This window comes from Pangasianodon hypophthalmus, chromosome 9, assembly GCF_027358585.1.
Source record: "Pangasianodon hypophthalmus isolate fPanHyp1 chromosome 9, fPanHyp1.pri, whole genome shotgun sequence".
NCBI classification, from domain to species: domain Eukaryota; kingdom Metazoa; phylum Chordata; class Actinopteri; order Siluriformes; family Pangasiidae; genus Pangasianodon; species Pangasianodon hypophthalmus.
The window spans coordinates 1,788,600-1,801,299 of NC_069718.1; the positions used below are offsets into that span (position 1 = coordinate 1,788,600).

General features: G+C 38.6%; 1 protein-coding gene across 1 annotated transcript; it reads right to left on the bottom strand.

The window, feature by feature from the left end:
• Positions 1-2,567: 2,567 nt before the first annotated feature.
• On the bottom strand, positions 2,568-8,196 carry LOC113523871 (type I phosphatidylinositol 4,5-bisphosphate 4-phosphatase-B). The gene is made up of 7 exons (XM_026909921.3): positions 8,026-8,196; positions 6,568-6,734; positions 5,218-5,324; positions 5,013-5,112; positions 4,515-4,567; positions 3,755-3,845; positions 2,568-3,669 (listed from the first exon to the last, which is right to left on the bottom strand). The coding sequence occupies exons 1-7, from the start codon at positions 8,105-8,107 to the stop codon at positions 3,532-3,534; spliced, it is 738 nt and encodes a 245-aa protein (XP_026765722.3). The 5' UTR covers positions 8,108-8,196; the 3' UTR covers positions 2,568-3,531.
• Between the last annotated feature and the right edge of the window lie 4,504 nt (positions 8,197-12,700).

Consider the following 12,700-nt stretch of genomic DNA (forward strand, 5'->3'; position numbering starts at 1 on the left):
CACTAGCTAGCTAGCTAGTTTTTTTTGGGTAAATTCCACATCTTTTCTGAACCGAATGGAGCTTGTGATCGTTTGACCTGCGATTATTATTCTTACATTTACTTTATCAGTAAATACATCCTGATACTGGTGCGCTTGGTCACAGACTGAGAATACCATCAGTCTAGAAACTCTGTTGGGGAGGTGATATAGTAAAAAAAGCTAGCTAGCAAGTTTTTTTTCCAGGTAAATTCCACACTAACTAGCTAGTTTTGTTTGGGTAAATTCCACACTAGCTAGCAAGTTTTTTTTGGGTAAATTCCACACTAGCTAGCTAGTTTTGTTTGGGTAAAGGTCACACTAGCTAGCTAGTTTTTTTGGGTAAATTCCACACTAGCTAGCTAGTTTTTTTTTTTCGGGTAAATTCCACACTAGCTAGCTAGCTAGTTTTTTTTTCGGGTAAATTCCACACTAGCTAGCTAGTTTTTTTTTCTGGTAAATTCCACACTAGCTAGCTAGTTTTTTTTTCGGGCAAATTCCACACTAGCTAGCTAGTTTTTTTTCGGGTAAATTCCACACTAGCTAGCTAGCAAGTTTTTTTTTTCGGGTAAATTCCACACTAGCTAGCTAGTTTTTTTTTCTGGTAAATTCCACACTAGCTAGCTAGTTTTTTTTTCGGGCAAATTCCACACTAGCTAGCTAGTTTTTTTTCGGGTAAATTCCACACTAGCTAGCAAGTTTTTTTTCGGGTAAATTCCACACTAGCTAGCTAGCAAGTTTTTTTTCGGGTAAATTCCACACTAGCTAGCTAGTTTTTTTTCGGGTAAATTCCACACTAGCTAGCTAGCTAGTTTTTTTCGGGTAAATTCCACATCTTTTCTGAACCGAATGGAGCTTGTGATCGTTTGACCTGCGATTATTATTCTTACATTTACTTTATCAGTAAATACATCCTGATACTGGTGCGCTTGGTCACAGACTGAGAATACCATCAGTCTAGAAACTCTGTTGGGGAGGTGATATAGTAAAAAAAGCTAGCTAGCAAGTTTTTTTTCCGGGTAAATTCCACACTAGCTAGCTAGTTTTGTTTGGGTAAATTCCACACTAGCTAGCTAGTTTTGTTTGGGTAAAGGCCACACTAGCTAGCAAGTTTTTTTTGGGTAAATTCCACACTAGCTAGCTAGTTTTGTTTGGGTAAATTCCACACTAGCTAGCTAGTTTTTTTTGGGTAAATTCCACACTAGCTAGCTAGTTTTGTTTGGGTAAAGGTCACACTAGCTAGCTAGTTTTTTTGGGTAAATTCCACACTAGCTAGCTAGTTTTTTTTTTCGGGTAAATTCCACACTAGCTAGCTAGCTAGTTTTTTTCGGGTAAATTCCACACTAGCTAGCTAGTTTTTTTTTTTGGGTAAATTTCACACTAGCTAGCTAGCTATTTTTTTTTCGGGTAAATCTTTTCTGAACTGAATGGAGCTTGTGATCGTTTGACCTGCGATTATTCTTCTTACATTTACTTTATCAGTAAATACATCCTGATACTGGTGCGCTTGGTCACAGACTGAGAATACCATCAGTCTAGAAACTCTGTTGGGGAGGTGATGTAGTAAAAAAAGCACACAGACAACACAAGATTTTTTATTTTTTTTAAATAAAGCACTAATTTAAGTACTTTAGGAAAATGTAGGTCTTTAGTCGTGGTTTGAAGGCTGCCAGTGACTCAGCTGTTCGGACATCTAGGGGAAGTTCATTCCACCACCTCGGCTCCTGAACAGAGAAGAGTCTCGATGCAGGTCTTCCTTGTAGCCTGAGAGATGGAGGGATCAGTCGAGCAGTGCTAGAGGATTGGAGGGAACGTGGTGCAGTGTAGGGTGTGATAAGTGCTTTGAGATAAGCAGGTGCTGGTCTGTTTTTGGCTCTGTAGTTGAACATCAGTGTTTTAAATCTTATGCAGCAGCTACAGGAAGCCAGTGGAGGAAGTGCAGCAATGGGGTGGTGTGGGAGAAGTTAGGAAGGATGAAAACCAGTCATGAAGCTGAATTCTGGATCTTCTAATGTCTGAAACTGTTTCACAAAATCTTACTCTAATCGTTGTGTTATCTTTTATTATATTACACTGCAAGAGTAACAGCTTCACCTACAATTACAAACAAAATGGGAAAAGGGGGGGCGGGGGATAGCCTATGGATGTCTCAATGTTCACTGGAAAAGAGTCAATTCAAAGGATTCAAAGAGTCGATTCACAGAAAGAGTCGATTCAATGAATTCAAAGAGTCGATTCGAAGAAACCAAAGAGTCGATTCAAAGAAACCAAAGAGTCGATTCAAAGAAACCAAAGAGTTGATTCAAAGATTTCAAAGAGTCGATTCAAAGAAACCAAAGAGTCGATTCAAGGAATCGTCTCTTTCACATACGACGTATCAAGCATATCCTCCATCCAGTGCAGTCAGGGATTAAATCTAACTTCAGCTTGAAACTTCAAAAAAGACAAATCTAAAGTTTTAACACTGAATATTAAAAACAAAATTCTCACTGCCAGAGTCTCAAAACCGAAATTAGCAGAACTTACAAATAAACATCATACAACACAGATACAGCTGAACTATCACAGTTTCTTTCTTTATTTTTGTTGAAATATATATTATAAATTCACATATTTACAATATAATTTTTGAATCCATTTATTTCTGTAAAGCTGCTTGTCCATTGTTAAAAGCGCCATACAAACAAAATTCAACTGAATTGAATATTAATGTAAAAAATACAAATGTAATCGCCAGTTTGATTTACAAAAAAAAAAAAAGTGTCAAATGACAGAAAAACTGTCATTCCAAAGTGCAATCATTAAATCAGATCAATTTATTTCAGTTTCTGAACATTTACACACCAAAATCTAGAATGTAAATAGAAAATACAGTAAAAGTAGTAAGTATAGTGGAACTCGGTAACTCAGCCTGCGTGTAGAACTGTTAAAGCTAGCCTCTGGATAATTAGCATGTAGCCGTAGTGGTGCTATTTTAACTATAAAGCACATATTTAACTATAAACCCAACTTATTTTTACACAAGTGTTTTGTCTTGTCTTTCCGACCGCTGTCTTTATTCCACCTGTTTTTACACTGGTATTAAGACTCCACTGTCAATCATTATGAGAGTTAGCGTTTAGATCATTGAATAAAAAACACGTTAGTTCATAAAATAATACTATATAACCGTGATCAAATGTAACACTGGTTAGCTAGAATTAGCTAATGTTTATTGACTAAGGAATTTTCATAATTTCCATGCTTTAATAGCTGCGTACTCTGGTGGCAGATTTATTTATGCATTTGTATATTAAACTACTGATTTATCATTTAAAATATTACTTGATTATCAAGACTATTGAGTGTGTTATTCTGCTTCACAGATTAGATTTATGTATTGATGAACCATAACAAATCTGTTATTTGAGCATATGGCTGCTTGATAATGGCTAACAGGAAATTCGGGAGCCTGATGTTACGTATCGGACACAGAGAAGATCGGATCTGGACCACATCTGTCCTTCCCACAGATTAACTCTGCAGAGGTGTGCTGACTTTAATCCGAGCCCAATACACCGCCCAGCACATACACCCCACGCACAGCACCAACAAAAATGTCCAGAGGGCGTAGATGGCGTTGTAATCCTTCGCCTCCGCCACCGTGGCACCCTGTGGGACGACGAGAGCGTACAACACATTTTTACACACAAACACCTAAAACAGTTTGATGCTGTAACTTCAATGTGTTTCTTACGATCAGTCCTCCAGCGACGATGGCAAAGAAGATGGCCATCAGGGTGAAGTACACACAGCGCTTCATGGGGTACTCCTGTCCGATAAAGCTCCTGACCATGACAAACACAAACGTTTCTATAGAGCGATGTGCTGTAAGTCTATAAATCTGTACTGTAAATCTGTAAATCTGTAAATCTGCACTGTAAATATGTAAATATACACTGTAAATATGTACTGTAACTCTGCTGTAATTCTGTAAATCTGTAGTGTAAATCTGTAAAGCTGTAGTGTAAATCTGTAAAGTAAATCTGTAGTGTAAATCTGCACCATAAATCTGTACTATAAATCTGTAAATCTGTAAATCTGTACATCTGCACTGTAAATCTGTACAACTGTAAATCTGTACTGTAAATCTGTAAATATGCACTGTAACTGCTGTAATTCTGTAAATCTACACTGTAAATCTGCATTGTAATCTGTAATTCTGGAATGTAAATTTGTAAAGTAAATCTGCGTTGTAAATCTGTACTGTAGATCTGTATTATAAATCTTTACTATAAATCTGTACAGTAAATCTACATTTTCATGGTCTGTTTTTATCCAAGAATAAACTATTGTTTTAAATGCCATTGTTAACCCATGTTAGGTTATTTTAAAATAAATCTAAAGTTTTGTGAAATAGTAGTGATTGTTTTTTTCCTTTCTTTTTCCTTTTAAATTTGAAACATCACAAAGATCAGAGTTTCAGTTTCAGTAACAGAGAGGCAGACAGGTCTTACACTTTCCGGCAGTGAGGACATCGAACACGCATCTTCTTTCCTGATTGAGGGCCCTAAAACACAGGGACACAAAATCTGTAAAACCTTACTGTAAATCAGCACTGTAAACCTGTCTTCCACTAACCCCACTGTAAATCTGTAAAACCTTACTGTAAATCAGAACTGTAAACCTGTCTTCCAATAACCCCAGTGTAAATCTATAAACTTTACTGAAAATCAGAACTGTAAATCTGTAAAACTTTACTGTAAATCAGCACTGTAAATCTATGATTTTACTGTAAATCTTAAAACTTTACTGTAAGTCAGCACTGTAAACCTGTCTCCCACTAACCCCAGTGTAAATCTGTAAAACTTTACTGTAAATCAGAACACTGAATCTGTAAATCTTCACTGTAGATGTACTGAAACACTTTAGTGTAACTCTGTATATTAGTACGTCCTCTTCTAAATCTACTTTAAGTCTGTAAAAAGCTGTTATTAGATAATGACGATGCTCACCAGGAACGTTTGGCTGCAGTGTCCACAGCTCGCTCGCGTCCCATAATACTGCACCACTGCGCTGCTCGAACCTGGGCCAGTCAGCTCGATCACTCTCTTACTGAGGAAACACAGAGAGACACGATTCTAATCCCGTCTGATTCGCACCTCAACCACCACCGGGGGAATAAAGACTAGTTTAGCTTTCTAGTTTAGTTTCCCTTACCACTGAGGACGAGGACACGCCACTCTCTGTGAGGACGCGTTACAGATCAGGAGACAGTGGCATGGACAGCGTACAAACCTCTTTCCTGCAGGGGGACTCCTTATAGGCTACACACACACACACACACACACACACACACAGTCAAGCCCAAATGTGTAAGCTTAAACTGCAGCTTGTAGTATAAATGCTAACAGTCGTAGTGTTCGCAACAAAAAGAAATAAAATCAGTAATTGATTTAAAAACTCTAGGAACTCGTTAATGCAGATATCACAGAGCTGAATGTGTTGATATTCTGTACATCCATATTAAACAACTTTCTTACTGAATCGCAGTAAATCCTGAATCTCTGTAAAGCGGTCGCTTACTTCCTGTTCATTTTAAAGTGAAAAACAGCAGTTGCTTTAATACAGTGTGGGGACGATGCTGTACACCAGCACCACCTAGTGGTCATCCAGCTAACTACCATGACTGTCTACTGGTTTTCTGTCATTTTTCCCCCGTGTGTTTTCTGGAACTGTGGCGCTGTTACAGTAAAATACTGAGCGACTGGATGGTGTGAGGAGGCGGAGTTACTGTTATCACCCCGAAGATGATTATTTTCCTCTAACAGCACGTCCTCGAGTGAGTTGCTCCTCTTATACCACAGCAATTTACCAACCATTACAATGTCTAATGTATTAAAGGATGACACATTGTACTTTTTATCCAATTGTCATTACATTTAATCTTGCGGAGCGTCTGGGAAAGAGTTAATTCCTGTTGTCACTTACGTTATAGCAGCTATAAACACTCGTTCCCTCACCAGCCTCTCTTTACTCTCTCTACAGTTAATAAGACAAAAACAACGCAGCTTGTCACGTTACTGAGAAACCGCAAAGAAGCGTAAACTCCCCTGTCCTGAAGATGTTGGAAAATTTCAAGTTACAGCTTTACTTCTGACTGTTACAAAGCGCTGACACTGGAGACTCCTTCCATCAATGTTAAAAAAAAAAAAAAAAACCTCCGTACAGAAAATTTCACCGCATCAATGATTACACATTTTACTTCGTTAAACGACACGTTTTTAAATCTGTTTATTACTATTCTTAGATTATGTGGAGCTTTTGCCGTACACGTCCCTGTGAATGAGCTGTTGCTATGGAAACGATAACGTATTAGAGCGAGCGCATTAATATAAACCTGCGCTACTGTCAGAGCTGCTGTTATAGAGAATTAATCAACACCTTCTGACCAATCACAATGCAGAATTCAGCAGTGCTTCGGGATAAGCCGAGTTTCCTGATGGAATAGCTGGGAATTGTCACCAGGAATCATGATGAAGGGAAGGGGAAAATTCGGAGCGCACTTACCGTTGCCTCCTGACACACTCCACACTTCACCATATGCTGGCTGCTGTTAGGGTTCAGTGCGATCTGAGCTCCACACACACCGCAGCACACGGAGGCGGAGCCAACAGCTGGCACCGCCCAGTAAGGAGGAGGAGCCTCTCCCTGATACGGTGGAGCGGACGGGACATCTGGAAAACGACCACGAATCAGACGGGAAGAGAAAGAAAGAAAGAGGACCAAAACAATAAAAGTTATTATAATGACAGTAAGTAACTGTACCATAAAATAATGAGGCAGCTTTCTCTCTCAGCTGAAATAACCAACATATACATCCGTTATTAGTGTCGTTATTCTAAAATGTTTCTAAAATCATGATGTAAACAGAAGGTTTAAGGATATTATTATTGCATTTAATAATAAAATTTACACTTTTTTTTTTTACATTGTTTAAAATTTTATTTATATGATCTCTTACATGTCTCTGCTATAAATCTGATTATACCACTGCACGGGTTTTGCTCAGTTACTTCTTGATTTTGACAGTTTGATATATTAATAATAGTTATAATAGTTTATTCCCTTTAATTGTTTTGTGTTTTAAGAAAAACAACCAGCTGGTAATCAAAATATTAAACTATTTATTAACAACCAAACAGCATTATTCTACAGTATGTAACTGACTCACTGATTCAATCTTACTGACTCAGTGATTCAGCATAATTGACTCGGTTATTAAATCTAAGTGACTCAGTGATTCAGTCTAACTTCAGTCTAACCAACTCAATTATTCAGGCTAAATGACTCAGTATTTCTGCCTAACTGACTCAGTGATTCACTCTTATTAATTCAGTGGTTCAGTTAATTAAACCTACTCAATGATTCAGTCTAACTGACTCAGTGATTCAGTCTAACTGACTCAGTGATTCAGTCTAACTGACTCAGTGATTCAGTCTAACTGACTCAGTGATTCAGTCTAACTGACTCAGTGATTCAGTCTAACTGACTCAGTGATTCAGTCTAACTGACTCAGTGATTCAGAACCCGGAAATGACGCTCTGTTTACAAACACTGATCGGTTCTAAAGCCGAGACTAGTGAACTAAACAACCTTTTAGGGTATATTTATCTAATTTAGAATAGCGACAGTGATGTATTTTTCATTAATTAATTAATAAGTGTCTGAATCGATAAGGAACTGCGCGGAAACCAATCTGAACCGATTCTGAACCGATTCTAACTCTTTAGTAAACATCACCTGAAAATGACTCATCAGGCAGTGTGTCAAAGTGGAACCGAGTCTGGATACGAGGAATAAAAGTGTGTATGATCACATTATGGAATAAAGTCAGTGCGCACACACACACACACACACACACACACACAATACACACAGTATTACAATACGGAAGTTGTGACTCGTCTCTGTGTGTGAAACGCACTTCAGTAATAAAATCATGAAAATAATCCGAATAAAACTCACTGTCTGGCACTGAGGAGTGGTGAAGCTCACTTCCGCTCGCCTCCGCACACAGCAGAGGAGATTTTTCTGCCTCATCCGCCATTTTCTGCGATTTGAAGAGCTTAAACAACAGGAGACGTTAGAAAACTGTGAAGTCCTTCATCATGGAGTCAGAACTGGAGCAGAGATAAGGGGGCGTGGCTAAGAGGGCACTGCGTCATCTCAGATCACATGACGACTTAATTAAATAAATAAAGAAAGAAATCTGAACTTTGGAAAGGCAGCCGGTCCACATGTCTAAAACATACAGATTCTTGCTCCAGTCCTGAGACATCGTTATTGCCATCTGTACTGATTGAGTAGTGGAAAGGAGAGCTGTAGTCATGACAGCGAGATAGCCAGCTAGAGAGACAGGCATCATCCTTGGCTTAGAATTTCAAAAGCTGAAATAGATTTCCATCTTGCAACTCATGGCCTCTGTCCTGACAATATCAGAAAACCTAAAGTTCCAGCTTTACCTCTGACTGTTACAAAGCGCTGACACTGGAGACTCCTTCCTTACATGTTACATAAACATCTCCTTACAGAAAACTTCACCATATCAACGATTACATGTTTTTTTTTTTAATCCTTTTACGTGAAGCACCATATCAATGATTATTATAATTCATTTATTATTATCAGTAGAGCGTCGGCTTTACACGTTCCTGTGAATGAGCTGTTACTATGGAAACCATAACCTATTAGAACGAGCGCATTAATATAAACCTGTGATTTGCACCTGCGCTACTGTCAGAGCTGCTGTCATATGCTGTCATAGCTAGTCTTGCCGGAGTCCCTGCTTGCTCTCTGCACGCAAAGTACATTGTCCTTAACCATTAGAGGACAAAAGCAGACCTAACAATCTCTCCCTCTCTCTCCATCTTTCCCTCACTCTCTCTCTCTGTCGAGCTACACATGCTACTTCTGAGATGCCAGTGATCCTGACCCCTTCTGCTCCTCCTTGCTGCCTGACCCATCCTGATGCCCTACTTCTGGTTGGAGTTCTCATCGGTTGAGTTGCTCGCTGCTGCTGGGGCCCCATATGGACGGTCTGAAGAACCATTTGGCTGGCTGGGGATGGTGCCTCTTGGGGGCTGTGGAGATGGCCTGGGGATCTCATATGGGGAGCTGTACTGTACTGTACTGTACTGTAATGGCTTGGGACTGCGATTGCTGTAGTGGCTTTGGGGCTGCTGTTGCCACGAGCAGCTTTGTACTCAGGACTCCATCAGTGGACGGTGGATAGATTTTAACCAACCGGACTTCTTACAAAAACTGTGATGAACTTTATTTGTCCTTATAGTACACAATAATAGAATGGATTTATTTATAATCGCATCCGTTGCACCCAGATGAGGATGGTTCCCTTTTGAGCCTGGTTCCTCTCAAGGTTTCTTCCTCATATCATCTCAGGGAGTTTTTCCTCACCACCATCACCTCTGGCTCACTCATTAGGGATAAATTCACATATTTACAAAATATATTTTTTAATCCATTTATTTCTGTAAAGCTGCTTTCTGATAATGTCCAGTGGCTAATAGTGCTACAGTTGTGAACTGTGTCAGGAGGTAGTGCTTGTTCTTGTTCTGCTTATTTACGATAAGTACAAGATCATGTTCTTTTGAATTCTATTCTTGGTATTTTGCTGAGAGTAAAAAAAAGGGAAGCTGCAGGGGGAGAGTGCCTTTTTCTTTAGATACTATGTTCATCCCTGTTTTTGGTTCAGTTAGGGAGTGGAGGGAAGTTTTATGTTGTTTATTTCTCTTTTCTTTTGGGTGTTTGAGGTAAGTTAGTGCTGCTATTGGGACAGTGACACAGTTTTGGTAATGTTGCCTCTGTACACCACCACAGTGGATTTGAAATGAAGCAGTCAAGATGTGACTGAAGCGTAGACTTTCAGCTTTAATTCAAGGGGTTTAACAAAAATATTGCATTAACCGTTTAGGAATTACAGCCATTTTTTACAGAGTTCCTCCATTTTCACAGGCTCAAAAGTAATGGGACAATTGACTGATAAGCAGTTTCATGGCCAGCTGTGGCCTGTTTCCTCCTTATATCATGATAAATTAAGGAGATAAAAGGTCCGGAGCTGATTCCAAGTGTTGAATTTGCATTTGGTAGCTGTTCATGGGAACTCTCAATATGCCATCCAAAGAGGTGTTGATACAAGTGAAGGAGGCCATCATTAGGCTGAAAAACCAAAACAGACCTATCAGAGAGATAGCAGAAACTTTAGGAGGGCCAAATCAACAATTTGGTACATTCTTAAAAAGAAGGAATGCACTGGCGAGCTCAGCAACACCAAAAGGCCTGGGAGACCACAGAAAACAACTAAAGTGGATGATTGCAGAATTCTATTCTTATTGAAGAACAACCCCTTCACAACAGCTAGCCAAGTCAGGAACACTCTGGAGGAGGTAGGCCTATCATTGTCAAAGTCTACAATCAAGAGCCACCTTCATGAATGTAAATACAGACGGTTTAATTCAAGATGCAAACCGCTGGTAACACTCAAGAACACAAAGGCCAGATTAGACTTTGCTAAAAAACCTCTAAAAAAAAAAGCCTGACCAGTTCTGATGCAAGATTAACTTGTACCAGAATGATGGGAAGAGAAAAGTATGGAGAAGGAAAGGAAGAGCTCATGATCCAAAGCATACCACATCATCCGTCAAACATGTGGAGGCAGTGTTATGGCATGGGCATGTTTGGCTGCCAATGGAACTGGGTCACTGGGGTTTATTGATAATGTGACTGTTGATAGAAGTAGCAGGATGAATTCTGAAGTGTACAGAGCTATACTTTCTGCTCAGATTCAGTCAAATGCTGCAAAACTGATAGGACAGCGCTTCACAGTACAGATGGATAACAACCCAAAACATACTGTGAAAGCAGCCCACGAGCTTGGAAATTAAATGTTCTTAAATGGCCGAGTCAGTCACCTGACCTCAACCCAACTGAGCGCTTTTCACTTACTGAAGACAAATCTGAAGGCAGAAAGACCCACAGACAAGCAGCAACTGAAGATGGCTGCAGTAAAGACCTGGCAAATCATCTCAAGGGAGGAAACTCAGCATTTGGTGATGTCCCTGGGGTCCAGACTTCAGGTAGTCATTGACTGCAAAGGATTTGCATCCAAGTATTAAAAATAATCCGAATATTTATGATTATATTAGTTTGTCCCATTACTTTTGAGCCTGTGAAAATGGAGGAACTCTGTAAAAAATGGCTGTAATTCCTAAACGGTTAATGCAATATTTTTGTTAAATCCCTTGAATTAAAGCTGAAAGTCGACGCTTCAGTCACATCTTGACTGCTTCATTTCAAATCCACTGTGGTGGTGTGCAGAGGCAAAATTACCAAAACTGTGTCACTGTCCCAATATTTATGGACCTGACTGTATATATATATATATATATATATATATATATATATATATATATATATATATAATATGAGATAGATAAATATATGATATTACGAAATTAATTTCGGTCAACCCTTACAAAATGAAATACAACTAAAGTTTGCTGGAATAGCCATACAAAACTCACAACACTACACTGTGCTTTTATACACAATACTCTAGAGCCAGAACTGTCAGAGTCATGAAGGTCACAATTTCACCACCACTTTCTATGAAATGTTAAGCATTGAATTTAAGGAACTGAAGCAGAAGAGGAACTACAGTCATAAGACAATCACGAGTTTCTACTCACACCTTCCATTACTGTCCGGACTCTAAACTGGAGCAGAACATTCCTGGCTCTTCGTCCAGAACTACGTCAGTACAGTGAAAAGAGATTCGAATACTGATGATGATGTAATATATTTTCATATGGCTTTATAGAGAATTTATTTAAATTGACTCAATTTTAACATTTAAATGTTTGCCTTCAGTCAAGGCAACTGGAAATGGCTGTTAAAATTTTCAGGATTTAAAGCAAAATGTGTTTGTGTTGCTTGTTTAAGCGCTTTACACAGATATCTTACACAAATAATGCTGGTAAAATTGTTTAAAAAATTAAAAAACTAGCAACCGCAGTTTTAAATGATTAAATATATTTTTCCTACTCACACTTTTAAGTAACATTGTATATTGGATCTAATTAATTTATTTGTTATTTCTGTATTAGAATTTTTTTATAATCATGACTGTAGGCTACAATAAAGTGCCGTGAAAGCTAAATAATTCCATGGTATTTATTCATTGAAAGAAAAAGAACAATGGAAAAATTGAAATTTTTGTTAATCCTAGAGGTATTTGAACATATAAAACATGTTGATGAGCTGTCATTGAGCTGTTATTCATTCAGTAGAGAAGGGGGCTTAAACTTTTTGCAGCCACAGATCCCTTTACATGCAAAATAAATTCCACTGACCACCTCTATGCTTATTTTTATTAACATAATACAACTACTCAAATATTAGGCTCATTATTTAAATACAACAATATTTAGGCTCCTTAAAGCTTTTTTAAGTTGACATTATTATCAGTGACTTGTTTTCAAGCCACTAAGGTTTGGAGTAAAGCCATTCAATTAAAGAGGCCCAGTATAGCTGCAAGCAGCAATTAAGGGGGCCAAGCACTTTCTGTCCCCGGCCCTTGGCGACGAAGGAAGACTAGAAGCCATCAAGACCATCTGCACTTTCT

What these genes read in the sequence shown, in the direction of transcription:
- LOC113523871 (XM_026909921.3), bottom strand. Translation starts at nt 8,107, where the DNA reads ATGGCGGATGAGGCAGAAAAATCTCCTCTGCTGTGTGCGGAGGCGAGC. An exon ending in GAGTGTGTCAGGAGGCAACG is followed by an intron (nt 5,325 to 6,567) that starts GTAAGTGCGCTC and finishes GTGTGTGTGTAG; the next exon opens with CCTATAAGGAGTCCCCCTGC. An exon ending in ACTGCAGCCAAACGTTCCTG is followed by an intron (nt 4,568 to 5,012) that starts GTGAGCATCGTC and finishes CCTGTGTTTTAG; the next exon opens with GGCCCTCAATCAGGAAAGAA.